General features: G+C 40.6%; 1 protein-coding gene across 1 annotated transcript; it reads left to right on the forward strand.

Annotated features, from left to right (window-relative positions):
- Window positions 1-2,449: 2,449 nt before the first annotated feature.
- sap130a (Sin3A-associated protein a) lies at window positions 2,450-14,415 on the forward strand. Its single transcript, XM_005919739.2, has 21 exons — window positions 2,450-2,680; window positions 4,040-4,167; window positions 4,245-4,519; window positions 4,966-5,133; window positions 5,218-5,314; window positions 5,503-5,615; window positions 5,719-5,843; window positions 5,978-6,125; window positions 6,209-6,299; window positions 6,385-6,489; window positions 6,698-6,839; window positions 7,219-7,334; window positions 7,450-7,737; window positions 7,832-8,006; window positions 8,480-8,575; window positions 8,658-9,019; window positions 9,105-9,350; window positions 9,441-9,566; window positions 11,655-11,758; window positions 11,973-12,086; window positions 13,281-14,415. The coding sequence occupies exons 2-21, from the start codon at window positions 4,056-4,058 to the stop codon at window positions 13,437-13,439; spliced, it is 3,162 nt and encodes a 1,053-aa protein (XP_005919801.1). The 5' UTR covers window positions 2,450-2,680; window positions 4,040-4,055; the 3' UTR covers window positions 13,440-14,415.
- Window positions 14,416-15,716: the final 1,301 nt, after the last annotated feature.

Here is a 15,716-nt window from a genome sequence, read left to right on the forward strand (position 1 = left end):
ACTGAAGTAGATGTGCGCTAATGCTGAAATACATTACAACATATTTACTTATAATAAAAGAGCAATTTTTGATTGTGCTAATGGAGGGCAGCATATTTCCAAAACAGGGCAAAAGAAAAAGCCATGGCATCAGCAAAGTCGCTGGGCAACAGAAATATCTATGCCAAATTCATCCAACAGTTGTTGAACCGACCTTTAAACAGACATTTCCACCTGTTAGCTAAAAATCAGCGAGTCCCAAAAACAGCACCATAAATCCCTTAAAAACTAAAGTACAGTTTCATATATCCTAATCCTGTTGCTGTTTCTACAGAACTTTTTCACATGTTTCCCACAAAAAATATGTATATATCTATTTGATCATACTGATGGTATGAGATGTTGTTTGTAATCCAGCAGCTGAATAGCCTAACGATATGACCCAGAGTTGTGCATAGTTTTATATCTTTCCAATGGTTTTTACTTTGTTGTATACATTTTTTCCAGATGGTGTTTGTGGTTATGATTAATTGTGTAGTTTCACTGTAATTTTAGTCTCAGTAAACAAAAATAAACTAAAGCAATAATTTTGACCAAAGCAGAAAATCACAGAAAATATTGTTCTCATTTTTTCCGTTAAGTTTAGTTCTTATTTTTATGTCAGTTGGCTAAAATATTTTTTACATGTACTTCTACATGAAGTTAATAACTTTGACATATACCAGGGGAGCTTGGAGGATGTTTTAAAAAATTGGCTATCATGTCGGGGCCCACATGAAACCAAAAGATATATGATCGGCAATATACATGGGGGGAAAGTAAACATCTGGACTTTTGGGGTGATACAGATGTTTTACATGAAAAGGGGCTAGAGAAGACTTTGAGCATAATTCTATATTTAAAAGCTGTTTTATTTAAAACATAACCCCACCTACTAATGCAAATTTTCACTGAAATATACTTTAGAACGTAAATTAAAAATACTCATTATGCAGATTCAGTAGAAAAAATATTAAGTAGAAAAATTAGCTAAGTAAGTTTTTTTTTCTGAGGGGGGGTTTAATATCCAACACTGTGATTTGCTCTGACGAGGAACCAAAAAAGTTGCTAACCAAAATGGCTATAAGATGAAAAACTTAGTGTGACTAAAAAGGGAAAAGGGGGGGAATGGAAACATGTAGAGAATGTAAAGATGTTTTGATGACCTGCTGCTGCTCTCTAGTGTTTATGTGAAGGTATTACAGTTGCTCCTCCTCTCAAACTGACACCTGGTGTGCTGGGACTGAACTTCATGCCAGAGCTTTTTCAGTAGTGGGGCAAGCATAAAGTGTAAGATAACAAAATGTCTTTAAGGGCTTGGATCTTAATGTTTTGAAGCTTTACTTTAAGTTTTGTTCCTGTCCTTGTGATTGGTGACAAAAGGATAGCAACATGAGTGAAAGGGAAGATTTAGAAGCTTTCTTTGTTTGTTTTGCATCTAAGCGAAAATGAAAACATAAAAAAAACCTAGGGATATGTTTTATTTGATTTGCAAAGGGAGACTGAGCTCCTGTTTATTAAAAAACAAAAATCAGGCAGTGGAGATCATATTAACAGTGTTTATTTCTCCCGTAAAACAGGAAATTTACATGTTAAAGACAGCTTAACACTTTAACAGGATTTAAGATATTTCATTACATTTCAAATTCAAATTCAAATTTTTTATTTGTCACGTACACAGTCATACACAGTACGATATGTAGTGAAATGCTTGGACAACTGCTCGTGACCTAAAGAAAACAAAAAAGGAAAGGCTATGAATAAGATAGGAAATAAATATGAAAAATTAAAAAGGGTAAATTTAACTAGGAAGGAATAAAATATAAATTAAGGTTAAAAATGAAATAACTGTACAACACAAATTAGAATGAAGGGTAAATTTAACTGGGAGAATAAGATAAAATATATAAATTAAAGTTGAAAATAAAATAACTGTGCAACAAAATACACAATACACAATATAGAACTATATAAGAATGTATGAAGAAATCTAAATCTAAATAAATATATACACAATAACAGCAGCTGTACAAGTATTAACCGGAAATGAAGAATATAGTGACCAGTGTTGTGCAAAAACAAAGTCCAGAAAGTCCAGTGTGTGTGTAAGAACCATATGTGTGGGTCATTTAACAAGTACTGACTATTGTACATTATGAGGGGTGCCTGAAATCCTTTACTTTAAAAATATTGGGGTGTTTTTTGTCATTTAATTCTTGAATTGTGTGTCTGGTCGCTTATTTCTTTGAATTAATTACTTTCTGTGCGGATATTTCATTGCTGTTGAAGCATAGGCAGCATCAAGTGGCCTTTAGAGGAACTGCAGTTTTTTGCACTTCCGCCTTGGCTTCCTTTTTTCGGAGGTTCCCACTTGGCTCCAAAGTGAGCTCGATTGCGTCCGTCGATCACGTGACTAGAGTGTCTTAGCGTCCCCCTAACAACCGCCTACCTCCTTCAGCCCGTTGTACCGCTTTATGGCGCTAAAAACATTTCTATTGGCTAGCGATCGAGCAGTCCCTTCTCTGGTTGGTTGAATGTAGAAAGTAGGTGCAGTCCTTTCTCAGCGGTCTTCCGGCTTGCATTTTGAGAGTGAAAAAAAGAAAAGACGAATGGAAAAATTGTAATCCACAAAACGAGCATTGCCCAGCAACTCATCGATACGGTAAAGTCTGCGCACACACAACAGCCTTTTTGTCCTTTTAGCTGTAGGAAGTTTGTGCCGCTGTACTCTGTATAAAGTTCAGGATTTGGCATGAAAAGCAGGTTAGCGGGGCTAGCGCTTCCAGTGTTAGCATGCTGCTAGGTGGGATAGCTGCCTAATGAGGCAGCTTTTCGGTTTTAGGGTTACAGAGGCTAAAACAGCCACCACGGTGGATAGTATCTGACTGAGCTGAAAACGGGTGTGATTCTAGTTGAAAGGCCTTTTCTGTGCATGCTTGTTAACGTCATATTTGGTGCGCATCGACTCAGTTTGCTGTCTGTCATACGATACCGACTACATAATATCAAACAAAGGTACTGAAGCCGTTCGATCCTTTTCAGACACTCAAATACAGCTTTTTCCTGTGATGTTAAACAGCTCTTAATTTCATGGACACGTTCTCTGCCCTCCGTCTGTCCGTTTTACGTTCCCGCGCTGCATGTGAAGGGTTAATCTACATGGCTTTTGTTGTTGTTGAGGTCCTCGGACTGGATCGTCAAGAGCAGAGGTTTTCAAATATTTTGTGACCAAAGGGTGAGCTAAAATTTCACGGCACACTTGTATTTATACCAGGGGAAAATAATCTATATTCAGGTCGGGAATTTAACCCCATCCCGGGATACTTAAGCTAACCCTGTGTGGTATTCGGGGCTTACAGTCTCACGTTGTCTGTACGTAGCTACAATAATTAACTTTAATAATTGGATGTTTTAGTATTTTCAGTAAGAGTGAAGAGAGTCTGTATCCATAACTATGCAAAGCACGTCCATAATGAACAGTTATGCCGTAAAAGATATTTGTGTCATAAATATATTTAATTTTTAAATCGTAGTAGGCATACAGCGGCTGTATGGAAAAAAGCCTATTAGAAACTGAACTGTACTGTGCAAAAAGTCTTGACACATTGGGAAATGGGTGCAGAAATTATTTGAAACATGGAAATACAGTACATAAGGCCAAAACGGAGTTTGTGCAGTTCTAACGAGCTTACATTCGTAACGTTTTGTATTCATATTTACATTAATTTTCAAAATATCCTCCATGACTGAGCCTCCATTGTGTTTTACAGATGGCGGTGGAAACTCATTTTTGAACCTCTTTCCTCACCTCTCGTTATATCCACAACAATTTCACCCCAAAAATCTCACTTTTGGATTAATAACTCCATTAGACCAGTTGTCACAGATTCTCAGTCAGTTTCTTGTGTAATTTGGCAAATCTGGCATTCCTCAGCCTTTTCTCCCTGTTTCCCATGATGCCTATGATGGTGTTTTTAACTTTGTCATATCCTGTGTGCATCTGCTTTGCATCCTGTTTTAGATCATAAATAGTTAAAATGAGCTCCCAGCAATTCCCCCGACATGGGCTGCCTGCTTCCAGTGGGGGAGCACCTCAGATCCCAGCACCTGGAAACCTGGTGCCTGTCAATCAACCGTCAAGCGCTTCAGGTAACATTTAATCACACAAAAATGGCAGAGAAGATTTAAGTGTGTAGTTGATGTCTAATCAAGTTGTTTTTCCTCAGGTGGAGGTGGTGGAGATGCAGACAGCAGTCGGGATGGTGACCACGGTCAGCATGATCATCCACCTGCCGGTGGCGGGGGAACCTCAACTTTCAGAGATGAAAAGCAAGAGACCATGGTGGTCAGACCATACCCACAAGTACAGACGCAGCTCGGCCAGCCTCCAGCTGCCACCCAAAACGTGGCCATTCAGCCCGGCACACCTGCGACCTTACCGACCCCCTCTGTCCAGCTCCCACAGGGCCAGCCTGCAGTGCTTACTGAAAGCCAGATGAAGGTGACCTTTAAGTCTCTGTTTGAGTTTCTATAAACTTAACCATCTCCAAAGTAAAAGGAACATAATTTGCTCTCTTATATTGGCAAAGTTTTCTGAGTGTAGACAGTGTTCAACGTAACATTTTCCCCCCCTGGTCTCAGTTTTTGCAATTCCTGAAAATAATAAGACGCCAATTTTCCTTATATTTTAAAAAGTATGTTATTGTAGACTAAGCTACCCAACAATAACTTAAAGTTAAAATTAGCTCTGAAGTACCAAAAGGTTCAGTAAAACTCTGATCTGTGGGGGGAAAATGTAATGCTGTAGACAGGAATCTCATCATAGGATATTTCTTTTTTTACTTGAGCTTGAACCTTTCACCTGGGCTGTCTGAATCTGATCATCTAGCTTGTATTATTTGTTAAAACAAACAGATGTTAATTTTTTTAAATTGATGTCTTTTTCAGGCGGTCTTGAAGTCACCAATGCCAAGTCGTCTTATTGCTCCAGCACCAGCTTCCAACCAGACTCATATGCCCATACCCCCCAAGGTGCCTGGTCACATAACAGTCACCATCGAGAGCAGCATCGCTACCACCCCATCTATCCCTGTGGCAACCATCAGTGGTCAGCAGGTGAGTCTTTTCTACATTTGCTTTTAATGTTTGTCTTTTTCCTGCTGATAACTAAAGACCTGTACTACTTTCTTGGTGTTTAAGGGTCACTCAAGCAACGTGCACCTGATGCCGAACTTTCAGATCATCAGGACCCCTGCTGCAGTTCCTCAACAGTCCTTCCCACCACACTTGCCTCGAGGTATATAGCGAGGAAGACTCCTGTGGGAGTACCTTTAGTGCAGCTTTGGGAAACGAGTACTTGTAAATGATCTGTCAAAGAGAAAGTAAAAGTTAGATGCAAACTGATTTGGACAGTCATCTCCTAAATGTTGTCGACAGTATGTCAGGCTTGCATTTTGATGGATTGCTGTATTTTCTGTCCTGCAGGGGCTGCTGCAGCAGCTGTTATGTCCAGCTCCAAAACTGTCTTGCGGCCAGCCACTGGAGCAAGTGCAGGCACTGCCCAGCCAACAGTGCCACACATCATTCACCAGATTCAGGTGCCTTGCAGAACTTTAAAGAAATAAGAATATTCATGTTAGTTATGTAGAAGCACAGAGTATAAGGCTGCTGCTGTTTTTTGTTTTTCCATACTGTCCACAGTCCCGATCTCCTGCAACAACCTCTACAGCTGTCCTCCCAACCGTGGTGGCTCCCATCTCAGTGACTAGAACTCAATCTCCAGTTATCAGCCAGACAGTCTCACACTCTCCGGAGGTGATACATGGGTAAGAAAAGATAAAGTCTGAGATCGTTCAGTATGTTCTTAGCCAAGTTTGTTTGCAGTTTAGTGCTACTTGTTTACTTTGCATTTTTGAAGAGGTCATATTTATCTATTTATTTATTTATTTTACTATTTCAGGCGTCCAGCAATGACCATTCACCCCCCTCCACCCGCTGTCAGCATCCAGAGGCCTCAGGGGACCCGTGACACAGCCACACGGATCACTTTGCCATCACACCCTGCAGTCGGAGCTCAGAAGTCCCAGCCTCCGCACACAATGACACAGGTTACTACTCTTGATGATGCACTGCAAAAATATGCAATATTTATTTTGCATAATAACTAAAATCTTGCCTTTTTTCCATACAGAAATCCATATTCAGTAATGTGACACCAGTAGCTGCAGCAACTGTGGCACCAATAATTGCCACGAACACTGTGCCATCAACAACTACAATAGGTATCAGCTTTTATCTTGATTAGCATGTCAAATCTTTGTAATGTTACTAAAGAAGAAGCTGAAATCTTGTTTCATTTCTGTTTAGGCGCTGTGACACACACCCAAATGACGAGTAGCACGATTGTCACCATGACAATGGCCTCACACTCTTCTCATGCTACAGCAGTGACCACCTCCACCATCCCTGTTGGTATGTTGACTCTTTGGCCTCGTTCATGCAACATTCATTTTTGTGCTGCTGCCTTTTTAAATGACATGGAACAGAACGAGCTGCGTGTTTACAACTTGGAAGTAATGAAATATTATTTCTAGTGCATGCACATCCCTACATATGCTATCTCACCTTTCATTATTAGCATGTAGCTTTTCTTAACAGTCTTCTGGGGTGTTGTTCACAGCTAAAGTGGTCCCTCAGCCTATCGCCCATTCTTCACCCCGTGTTCAGCCTGACTACCCAGGAGAGAGAGCCAACCTCATCCCCATCCCTGGCCACAGGTCTTCTCCCAACCCTGTCACCATGGAAGCCCGCAGCGACAATAGGTGAGCTCACTGTGCTGGGGAATTTAGTCTGATCATATGATGGGGTATTACACAGTTGTATCAAAAATCTGTGCGCTTTCCTCTTATTTCCTCTAAAGTTGTGGAATTAATCCAAGTTTAATTTCAGTTGAAATTTTTGGCCAATTAGAAAACAAGTTGTCACATTGTGTTTTCCATTTTACCTTTCAGCATATCCTCTTTGTTGTTCTCCCTCCATAAAACTTCCAATTCAAAAGTATTAAATATATTAAATATCTCTTTAAGTCTGGACCAGCATGTGGCAATGATCCAGATCACAAGAGTTTAAAGTATAAAACATCACAGACAATGAAGACAACCAATCCGATCTTGTTTTAATTCTTGTTTCTTTCTTGTTAAGACCTTCTGTACCAGTGCAGTTCCAGTATTTCCTGCCTGCCTACACTTCGTCATACCCTCTGACACAAACCTACACCCCTATTAGCAGCTCTGTGTCCACCATCCGCCCGTACCCCGGTAAGCACTTGCTATAGTCCCAGTGTCTGCTCATTATCGGAAGGACTTAAGTCTAGTTTAGTGTAATGTAGAGCCTGGGATTTGAAAAATCTTTTACCCTTTTGTGCTCTCTAAGTTACTCCTCAAGCTCCGACTTCAGCGTTGCCAGCTCAAGCTGGAGTGGGCGTGGCGACCACTGTGCAATTGAACCGCATGCAGCTGATGGCAGTGGACCGCATCGGTCTGCCGTCTGCACAGATCAGCACCCAGGGGATCCAGCAAGCACCGATCGCAGCGCAGGGCATTCAGCCTGCATCGATAGGCGTTCAGGGTTTGCACACGTCTGCGTCAATCACCACACAGGGAATGCAGCAGGCGCCGGTCACTCAACAGCAGCAGCAATCGCAGTCTGAAGCAAAGCCTGGTAGTTACTTAGATCATACCAAATAGCATGGTCTCTGAGTCTTTTACTGAAATTTGTTTGTAATTAATGTTTTTTTTTTTTTTTTTAAATTCAGGGGTTGTTTTGGCTGATGGCTTTGTAGCAAGCCCCATTAGCAGCACCTTCAGCACGACCCAGCCGGTAGCCACCATGGTGCAGGCGCACACCCAGGGGGGAGGAGTGGGAGGAGCTCCCACACTGGTCTCCTCCCCAAGACCGAGTATTCTCCGCAAGAAGCCCGCCAATGAAACGTGAGTATAACACATGAAGCAGGGTTTTGCAGTAAACCTTACATCTTGTTTTTCTAAAATAAATATGGAGAATGCTGAGACATTTTGCAGGGTAGAAATAAAACTGAGATGAATACACAGATGATTCCCTACTAGAGAGATGGCTAGTTTTGAAACCAAAACAGGAAAAGTCGTAAACTCACCAACTTATTCTAACCAGAGTAAACAAACTAAAGGTTTGAAACAGCACTGAACTGAATATTTTCAAGCTTATATATAAAATCTCTTTAACCAAACATGGTGAGAGTGAGGGAGAAACACAGAAGCATCGTTGTTGGAGATTTTCAGTACTCGCTCTAAACGGAGGATTACTTTCACACGCTGATCAACAGCTCTGAATCCACAGTGTCAAAATATCCATGTCAAACCATATCAAACTTCCAATTCCAGGAAAATAGTTTAATGTTTTCTTTTCTACACTTCCCCTTTCTCAGGTGTGTTCGTAAGAACCTGATACCCGCCCAGTCTGAAGCCAGTACTGGGAGAATTGACAGCGGCGTGAGAGGAGCGGGATCGCCTCGACCCGCTGGGTGAGCTTGTGTCTCATTTGTTACATGCGTGTTCACTTCCTGTTCTGTGTCAGTGATGTAACGGGTTTTGTTCATCCATCAGAGTGAAGCCCAAAGCTGAGGTGCACATGGCAGTGGCCCCTCCTGTCATAGCTACAGTAGAAGCATTGCCTTCTCAGGGTGGAGAGCAGCAGGCGGTGTCCTCGAACACCCAGCACCTCGCTCAAGCCATCCCCACCATGCTGGCTACACCTGGCCCCGTGCCTCCCTCACAGCCCTCCACTGTCCTGTCCTCCTTGCCGGCTGCCATGGCTGTGACTCCCCCTGTCCCGGCCTCGATGGCCAACACTGTGGCTTCTCCCACGCAGCCGGCTGCCAGCAGCACTCCAGCATGTGCCACGAGCTCTGTCTGCCCAGATGTGAAAATCAAGCAGGAAGTGGAGGCGATGGACACCTCTCAGCCAGGTGACAAACGTGTTTGTGCTCCAAATGTTAAAGGTCATCTTTATAGAAAATATAAATAAAAACTAACATGCAGGCTTCCCCTTAGATCCCAACACGAGTATGTCAGCGGCCCCAGCCCTCACCACACAGACGTCCACCCTGAGCACCCCAGCCACAGGCGATCTGATCCCTGGAGCCTCCCCGAGAAAGAAGCCCCGCAAGCAGCAGCATGTCATTTCCACAGAGGAGAGCGAGATGGTCGAGACTAACAGCACGGATGAGGAGAAGACCCCAGGCAGGCCCATCACCGGCAGGGCCGAGAGACGGGAATCTCCACCAAGGGAGTATGTCGGTATGTAAACTGATCATGGCGGTGCGGATGATGATGGTGATGTTTCCTGTCTGCACTATTAGTTTTGTAACACCTGTTTCTATGTTGAAGATGAAGAAGGAGTGCGCTACGTGCCGGTGAAGCCTCGCCCACCTATTACACTTTTGCGGCACTATCGTAACCCCTGGAAAGCTGCTTATCACCATTTCCAGAGGTACAGCGATATCCGGGTCAAAGGTGAGTGTCTTACTGGCTGCAAACAAAAATATTTAATATTTCATACCAGCAGCAGCTTTTTCAGTAACTGCAAAGGGGGGTTGCTTTTTAATTTCACTGTAGATTCCTATATGTGTGGTAAATATTGATGGATATTTTTGTAAACTTTTGTGCAGCTGTATGATTAATTAATTATCCATTAATGCATCAAACATGCAGATCCTGAACTCAAAAACAGAGTTGAAAACATGGCTATTAAAGGTATTTACTTTAATTACTATTATAATTCAAATGAGAACCAAAAAAAGAAAAACAGAGGTAAGGGTGATGGGTGACACAGTCACCCGGTGGAGAGTTAGGCCATGATCAGGGACTGTTTTTGACCCTAAAGGCCACCCAGAGATGAACAATACATTATAATTGTACTTAATAAAATCACTGATGATAGACTAAATAAATAGATTTTAGGTAGATGCTTGTGCATTTTAACAACTTTAACAATAATACAGACAACAATGTAGTTAAACAACTTACAGTTGGTTTTATTGGAAATTAACTTTAAGCTATTAGGCCCCAGGGGTTTTCTGAGCTTTCTGCTCGAAAATGAAATGACCAAAATAAATGGAGTATTTCTCTGCAATTACAAACTCTGTGCAAACAGTCTTGGTATCAAAATAAAGCTAACACTTGTGAGATGTCATCAGACGTGTAAATATTACTGCAGATGTTACTATGGCAAAGTTGCTGTGACTCAAACATAGAAAAATTTGATTTTTTTATATCCCTCGTCTAAGTATTTTATAGCATATAACACCTTTGAAAATATGCTTCAGTTCACATTTAACTCCAGAAAATCGTAAATCAAAATATGGATATTACCTGTCCACAGGTTCATGGTGACGTAACTGCTCTTTTAACTGTTTGGTGTCTTTGCTTTGTTTGGTGTTTCTAGAAATGGTTTATATGAGATTTTAGCTGAGATTCAGAGGTTTCTGTGGAAACCACTCATGTCGGCACTTATATTTCTGACCTCGTGTTGTAACTGAGTAAACGTGATCTCCTCCCTTTTTCCCCCATATTTGGGGGTGCTGGGTGCTCAACTACTGGTAGTTAAAAAACACAAACAAACATCTGTCTCCTATTTTTTGTGTCACATAGGAAAGAAGCATCAATATCTAATGAAAAGACTTATTAGTTTGGCCTTGCTGTGTATCATTGTGGTGTTTGGTGCAGTTTTCTTGTTTTGTGGGGTTGTTGTTGTGTTTTTTTTTCAAGTGGAGATGAATATCTCTAACAAGTTGATTTGTTCACATTTGCAAATCTTAATTTTTAAGAGAAATGTATATATTTTTTGAGTTTGTGCAACATGCATATAGTTTCATTTTTCAGTATTTGTCTGTGGGGCATTTTTCTATGTTTTAACAAATGTTTTTTACATGGCCTTACAGAGGTGATGCTAAGGGAAACGTGCATTTTTTTTTCTTTTTTCTTTTTTGGTAATGTGCTGGAAAAGCTTGAAAATTGACCTTGAAAGTGCTTAAAAAGTGCTTGAATTTGACCCTGAAAAATGCGTGCAAACCCTGAAAAGCTCATTGATGTGAAAACACTGTTATAAATAAAGATAAATCATTACACGTAAAAGACACTGATTTAAATTGCAGGTAAGTCATAACCATTTGTTTATCTTGACACAAGTTGAACTAAACATCGAGTGAGTTTAGAGTTTGAGGGGTTGAGCAAAAATGCACTGTTATGCTTCTGAATCATGCAAGACAAAATCAATTCAGTTCAATTCAGTTTTATTTATACTGCGCCAAATCACAACAACAGTCACCTCAAGGCGCTTTATATTGTAAGGCAGATCCTACAATAATACCAAATATGCAATAAGAGTAAACAAATTCCTTTTGTTTGTATTATAATCTTGATTTTATCATTTAAAAAAAAAAAAAGAAAAAAAAAAGCCAAACTCAAATAAAATGTTATAACCGTAATTGAGGTTAAAATTAAAAAACAGAGAGGAGCGATCAGTGAAGTGTTTGAAAGGCTTGTGTTGAATCTTCTTTGTCATTTTCCTCAGTTTAATTCTGCTTTTTGTTAATGTTTCAGAAGAGAAGAAGGGCTCCTTGCAGGATATGGCCAATCAGAGAGGAGTGGCATGCAGAGCACAAGGCTGGAAGATTCACCTGTGTGCGGCACAGCTCAGGCAGCTGGTGGGTGCTGACCTCCTGACCTTTATTATATTGGCCCAGTTAATATAGTTTTGTCTTTAAATTGGGGGAAAATAGTGCTTAAAGTGAGCTTCTGTTTTTAAAAAGAAATGTAATCAATTAAAAAATTGTTACAATATTTCAGTGTGACTTTGCATTTCAGTTCAGAGACTTTTTAACAAGCAGATTTTTTTTTTTTTTATCGCTTGTTCTGCAGTCGAGTTTGGAGCATGATGTGTACAGCCGCCTCTCCACCCTTCAGGAGGGTCTGATTCCAAAGAAGAGGGCCGGCGCAGATGATGACCTTCACCGAATTAATGAACTAATACAGGTGAGGTTGTTGCTGCACATTAAAAATAAAGGTTTCACTGCTCAGGTTATGCAAATTTTAAAAAGATCTGTATTTCCTAAGTTATACATGTGGGGTGGGCCGGAGTTAAGAACTTCAAGACTTCTTTTAAGATATTTAGTAAATAGATAATTAAAACCTCAGCGGAGAAAAAAAGACTAAACAGGAATGAAAACATGAAGAACAGTGCGAATAAAAACAGCATACCTGTGATGTATTTAATGCCAGACTCTCACTGTCATTAGCAAAGTTAATGACAAAGCAAAGTTCAGTGCTTCACCCTCCAAAATACACTCATTTGGTTATAAACCATGTGGATACAAATTTTATTGCTTATTGGGTGAGTCCGCCTGCCCTGGTCCAGTGATGATGCTGAGTTGGTTATAGAAGAATATTGTGTCTCTCTGAATCCAGTTCACTTTTTAGAGGCGATTTGGTTTTGTCAACTTGTCTGAATTTCTCCTTAAAGTTTCGAACAGCACAGCTTATGAACCCACAATGTAAAGCATCTGAAAAGTGAAGTTCTGCCGTTTTTATGCTAAAAACAAACCAATGTTCTCTCTGCTTTTCTCTCTGTGTCATCAGCAGCAAAAACATGTTTAAAACTAAAGTAAAATTGATTTCAAAGTCCAAAAATTTTAAACCCTGGACATCTTCTAAAATCACACAGTGGGGCAAACTGGAGTTTTTGGCAGGCCATTTCTGGCCCCCGCGCCTTATGTTTGACACCTTCATTATAAACACAGACTTGGCTCTCTATGATCCTAGTGACAGCAGATAGCCGTCATATGGTTATGTGTAACACAGCTGTTCAATGGCCAGCCAATCAAATTAAGCTTCGCTTTAAGGGGGAGGAGACAGAGGATGAACTGAGGGGCGGGACCAGGCCCAGTGTAAGATAAATAAGGATTATTTTTAGCTGTAATCATGCAAAGCTGCTCTGGAGTCCAAGAATAGAAGTATTGGCTGGAAATGAGTATAACAGATCCTCTTTAACACAGATTGGGCTTCTGAGTTTTGTAAACTGCTGCTTTTTTTCTTCTTCTGTAGTTTGTTCATGTAGTTCCTTTTTGTTCTTGTTAGGCAGGCTGGAAAAAGCCCCACAGCTTCTCTCTTTCAGGTACATGTAATGTTAGTAATGAGTTTAGCAAACTCAATCAGTACATTTCTCCTCAGGGTAACATGCAGCGCTGTAAACTGGTGATGGACCAGGTGACCGAGGCCAGAGACACCATGATGAAAGTGCTCGACCACAAGGAGAAGGTCCTGAAGCTGCTCAACAAGAACGGCACAGTCAAGAAATCCTCCAAACTGAAGCGCAAAGAACGGGCGTAAGAGCGACCTCCCCATCTGCCAAGAAACCGCTGCCGTTCCCACCGTCTCTCTCCGTGTAGGGGTGAAGGAGCTGCTCAGAGTTTTGGTGCTATGATTTGCTGCATACAATCACACGCACCCTCCATATCTGTGGGCACAGAGAAGAGCAACAGGACGGCTTCGAGGAACAGGAACTGGTTCTCGTTCAAAACACAGGAACATTGTAGGTTGTTAGAGTGGCCACTTGATGGCCACCGTGTTTTGTTTTGCCCCCTTCCCCTTTCTTTTAATGTATGAACCCCCCCCAGAAAGATCCTTGTTACTAACTTAGTTTCTGCCTCTTGTAAGACTTTTGGCACATTGTGTATCTGTGATATTCGGCTCTAAAAAGAGGTGCAAGGTGAGTTATCCAACGGAGCCGGTCAGAATCATTCAAAAGGACTCCTTTAGCAAACTGTAAACGGACTAATCTCAGTCGTGCTCTTTTCATCAGTCTGTGCCTTTATTTTGTCAGTGTACATGAGATGGACCGGGCCGAGCTGCTCCACCCGCTCTCCAGATGCTGTTAAAATGTCATTTAAAGAAAAGTTTCAGGTTACTTCTACTGCTTCCTTTTTAAAAAAAAATCCAGCAGCTTAATTTGTTTAAAGAGAAAACAAAAAAAGATCTTTTATCCGCCATAATTTAGGCGTAATCTAAAAATCCGGATATGAGAAAATATTTCAAACTGCCATCAAATCTTCACTTAATCTGGAATAAAGAGAGCGGCTGTGCTCGTTTGAACAGCGGACTGAATTCATGTAAATCACTGTAAATGTGCTTCTGTTTTTCCATCGACCTCGTTCTTTTCCAGTTTTGTACTCGATGAAACGTTTTGTGTGCTGTGTGACGTGCCGCTTTGTGCTGCAGAGTGTACGAGCTGAAGTGAGCCTGAAACATCCAGACCTTGTACATTGTTTTTGTCTGTGTAATTATAGTAAAGATACTGAAAACAATACAAGTTCTGCTCTTATTTTTGAGTTTTCATCCTGCTAATTGTGTCCGTATATAAAAACATTTCACAGCTTTATATAAATATGAGTGGATTAGGAAATTATTCTGACTCAGATGGAGTCGCAGGTTGAGGATGAGCCTGGTAGCAAAATGTTCTACCTGGTTTTAAGCAGGTAGAACATTTTGATCTCTTTACACAGTGAGACTTGCAGTGGGTGTAAAACAGATGTAGTTTCAGTTTGTAACTGAAACTCACCCTCCCTGCCTGTACTCCAGTGTTTGAACGTTGCGCTTCAAACTGTACTACAAACCAGGAACTGATACTTGTTGTACTAATTCATATGCAATTAATTAATTAGCATATGTTCAGCATTCAGTGCAGCATTATAGAAATATGTATGACTATGTTCTTGCATTTTTGCAAATCTCTAAAATTAGAAACATCCTGCATCAGAATATTATTGAAAAACTAGTTGATCCATTTATTATTTGTAGGCTGGATGCTGTAATTCAATATTATCAGGTTGTCCTAAAAGACTTCCTGATAAACCTTCAGATTATCAGTTTGGATTTGGGAGACAGACACCCTCTTTACTTTTAAGATTAGGCATAAATATATATATATATATTTTATAAAGCTTATAGTTAGGGCTGGATCAGGTGGTAATTAGTTATTATTAACCTCCTTCCTCACCTCACCCCCAGCCTATTACAGCCGATGGCCGCCCCTCCCTGAGCCTGCTTCTGCCAGAGGTTTCTTCCTGTTAACAGGGGGTTTTTCTTCCCACCGTCACCAAGTACTACATGAAAAATCTGATTCAGTCCCACGTGTCGCTTAATTTGGCCACATGTTGATGCAGCTGAATTTCTTCCTTTATTTTGGTTTTTGCTTCTGGAATAATCTGACCTGTCTGTTTTTATTCGCCTTCTTTTATCTTCAGGCTGAGCCCAGTCATTCCCTTTTACTGCATGCTGTTTTACAACATAATTGCCTGTGATACATCACAACGTGTTGGCACGTATTTGACCCATGACAACAGCGTGTTTATCAATCAGGAAAAGTTATTGTCACTGGCATTTATATAATCATCATTCCACTTTTGACTCAGACTCTAACTTGTTTTTTGAACCATTTAAGTTCAGAAAGACCAAAAAAATGAAAATATGATGACTATTTGTGTGCTACTGTGTACCTTATCAACCACCATGAAACCTGACTTTTACTATGTGAAAATAACACTTTATAAATAGCAGCAGTAGGTGTTTAAAAACAAATAAATTTAGGGGGGGGTTTGCGCTCGTATT

The sequence above is a fragment of the Haplochromis burtoni genome, unplaced genomic scaffold (assembly GCF_018398535.1).
Source record: "Haplochromis burtoni strain Fernald_Lab_line unplaced genomic scaffold, NCSU_Asbu1 Contig_13, whole genome shotgun sequence".
NCBI classification, from domain to species: Eukaryota; Metazoa; Chordata; class Actinopteri; order Cichliformes; family Cichlidae; genus Haplochromis; species Haplochromis burtoni.

Coding starts and splice junctions, on each gene's coding strand:
- sap130a (XM_005919739.2), top strand. CDS start 4,056: ATGAGCTCCCAGCAATTCCCCCGACATGGGCTGCCTGCTTCCAGTGGG. Junction 7,335..7,449: donor CACCATCCGCCCGTACCCCG/GTAAGCACTTGC, acceptor GTGCTCTCTAAG/TTACTCCTCAAGCTCCGACT. Junction 8,576..8,657: donor GGATCGCCTCGACCCGCTGG/GTGAGCTTGTGT, acceptor TTCATCCATCAG/AGTGAAGCCCAAAGCTGAGG.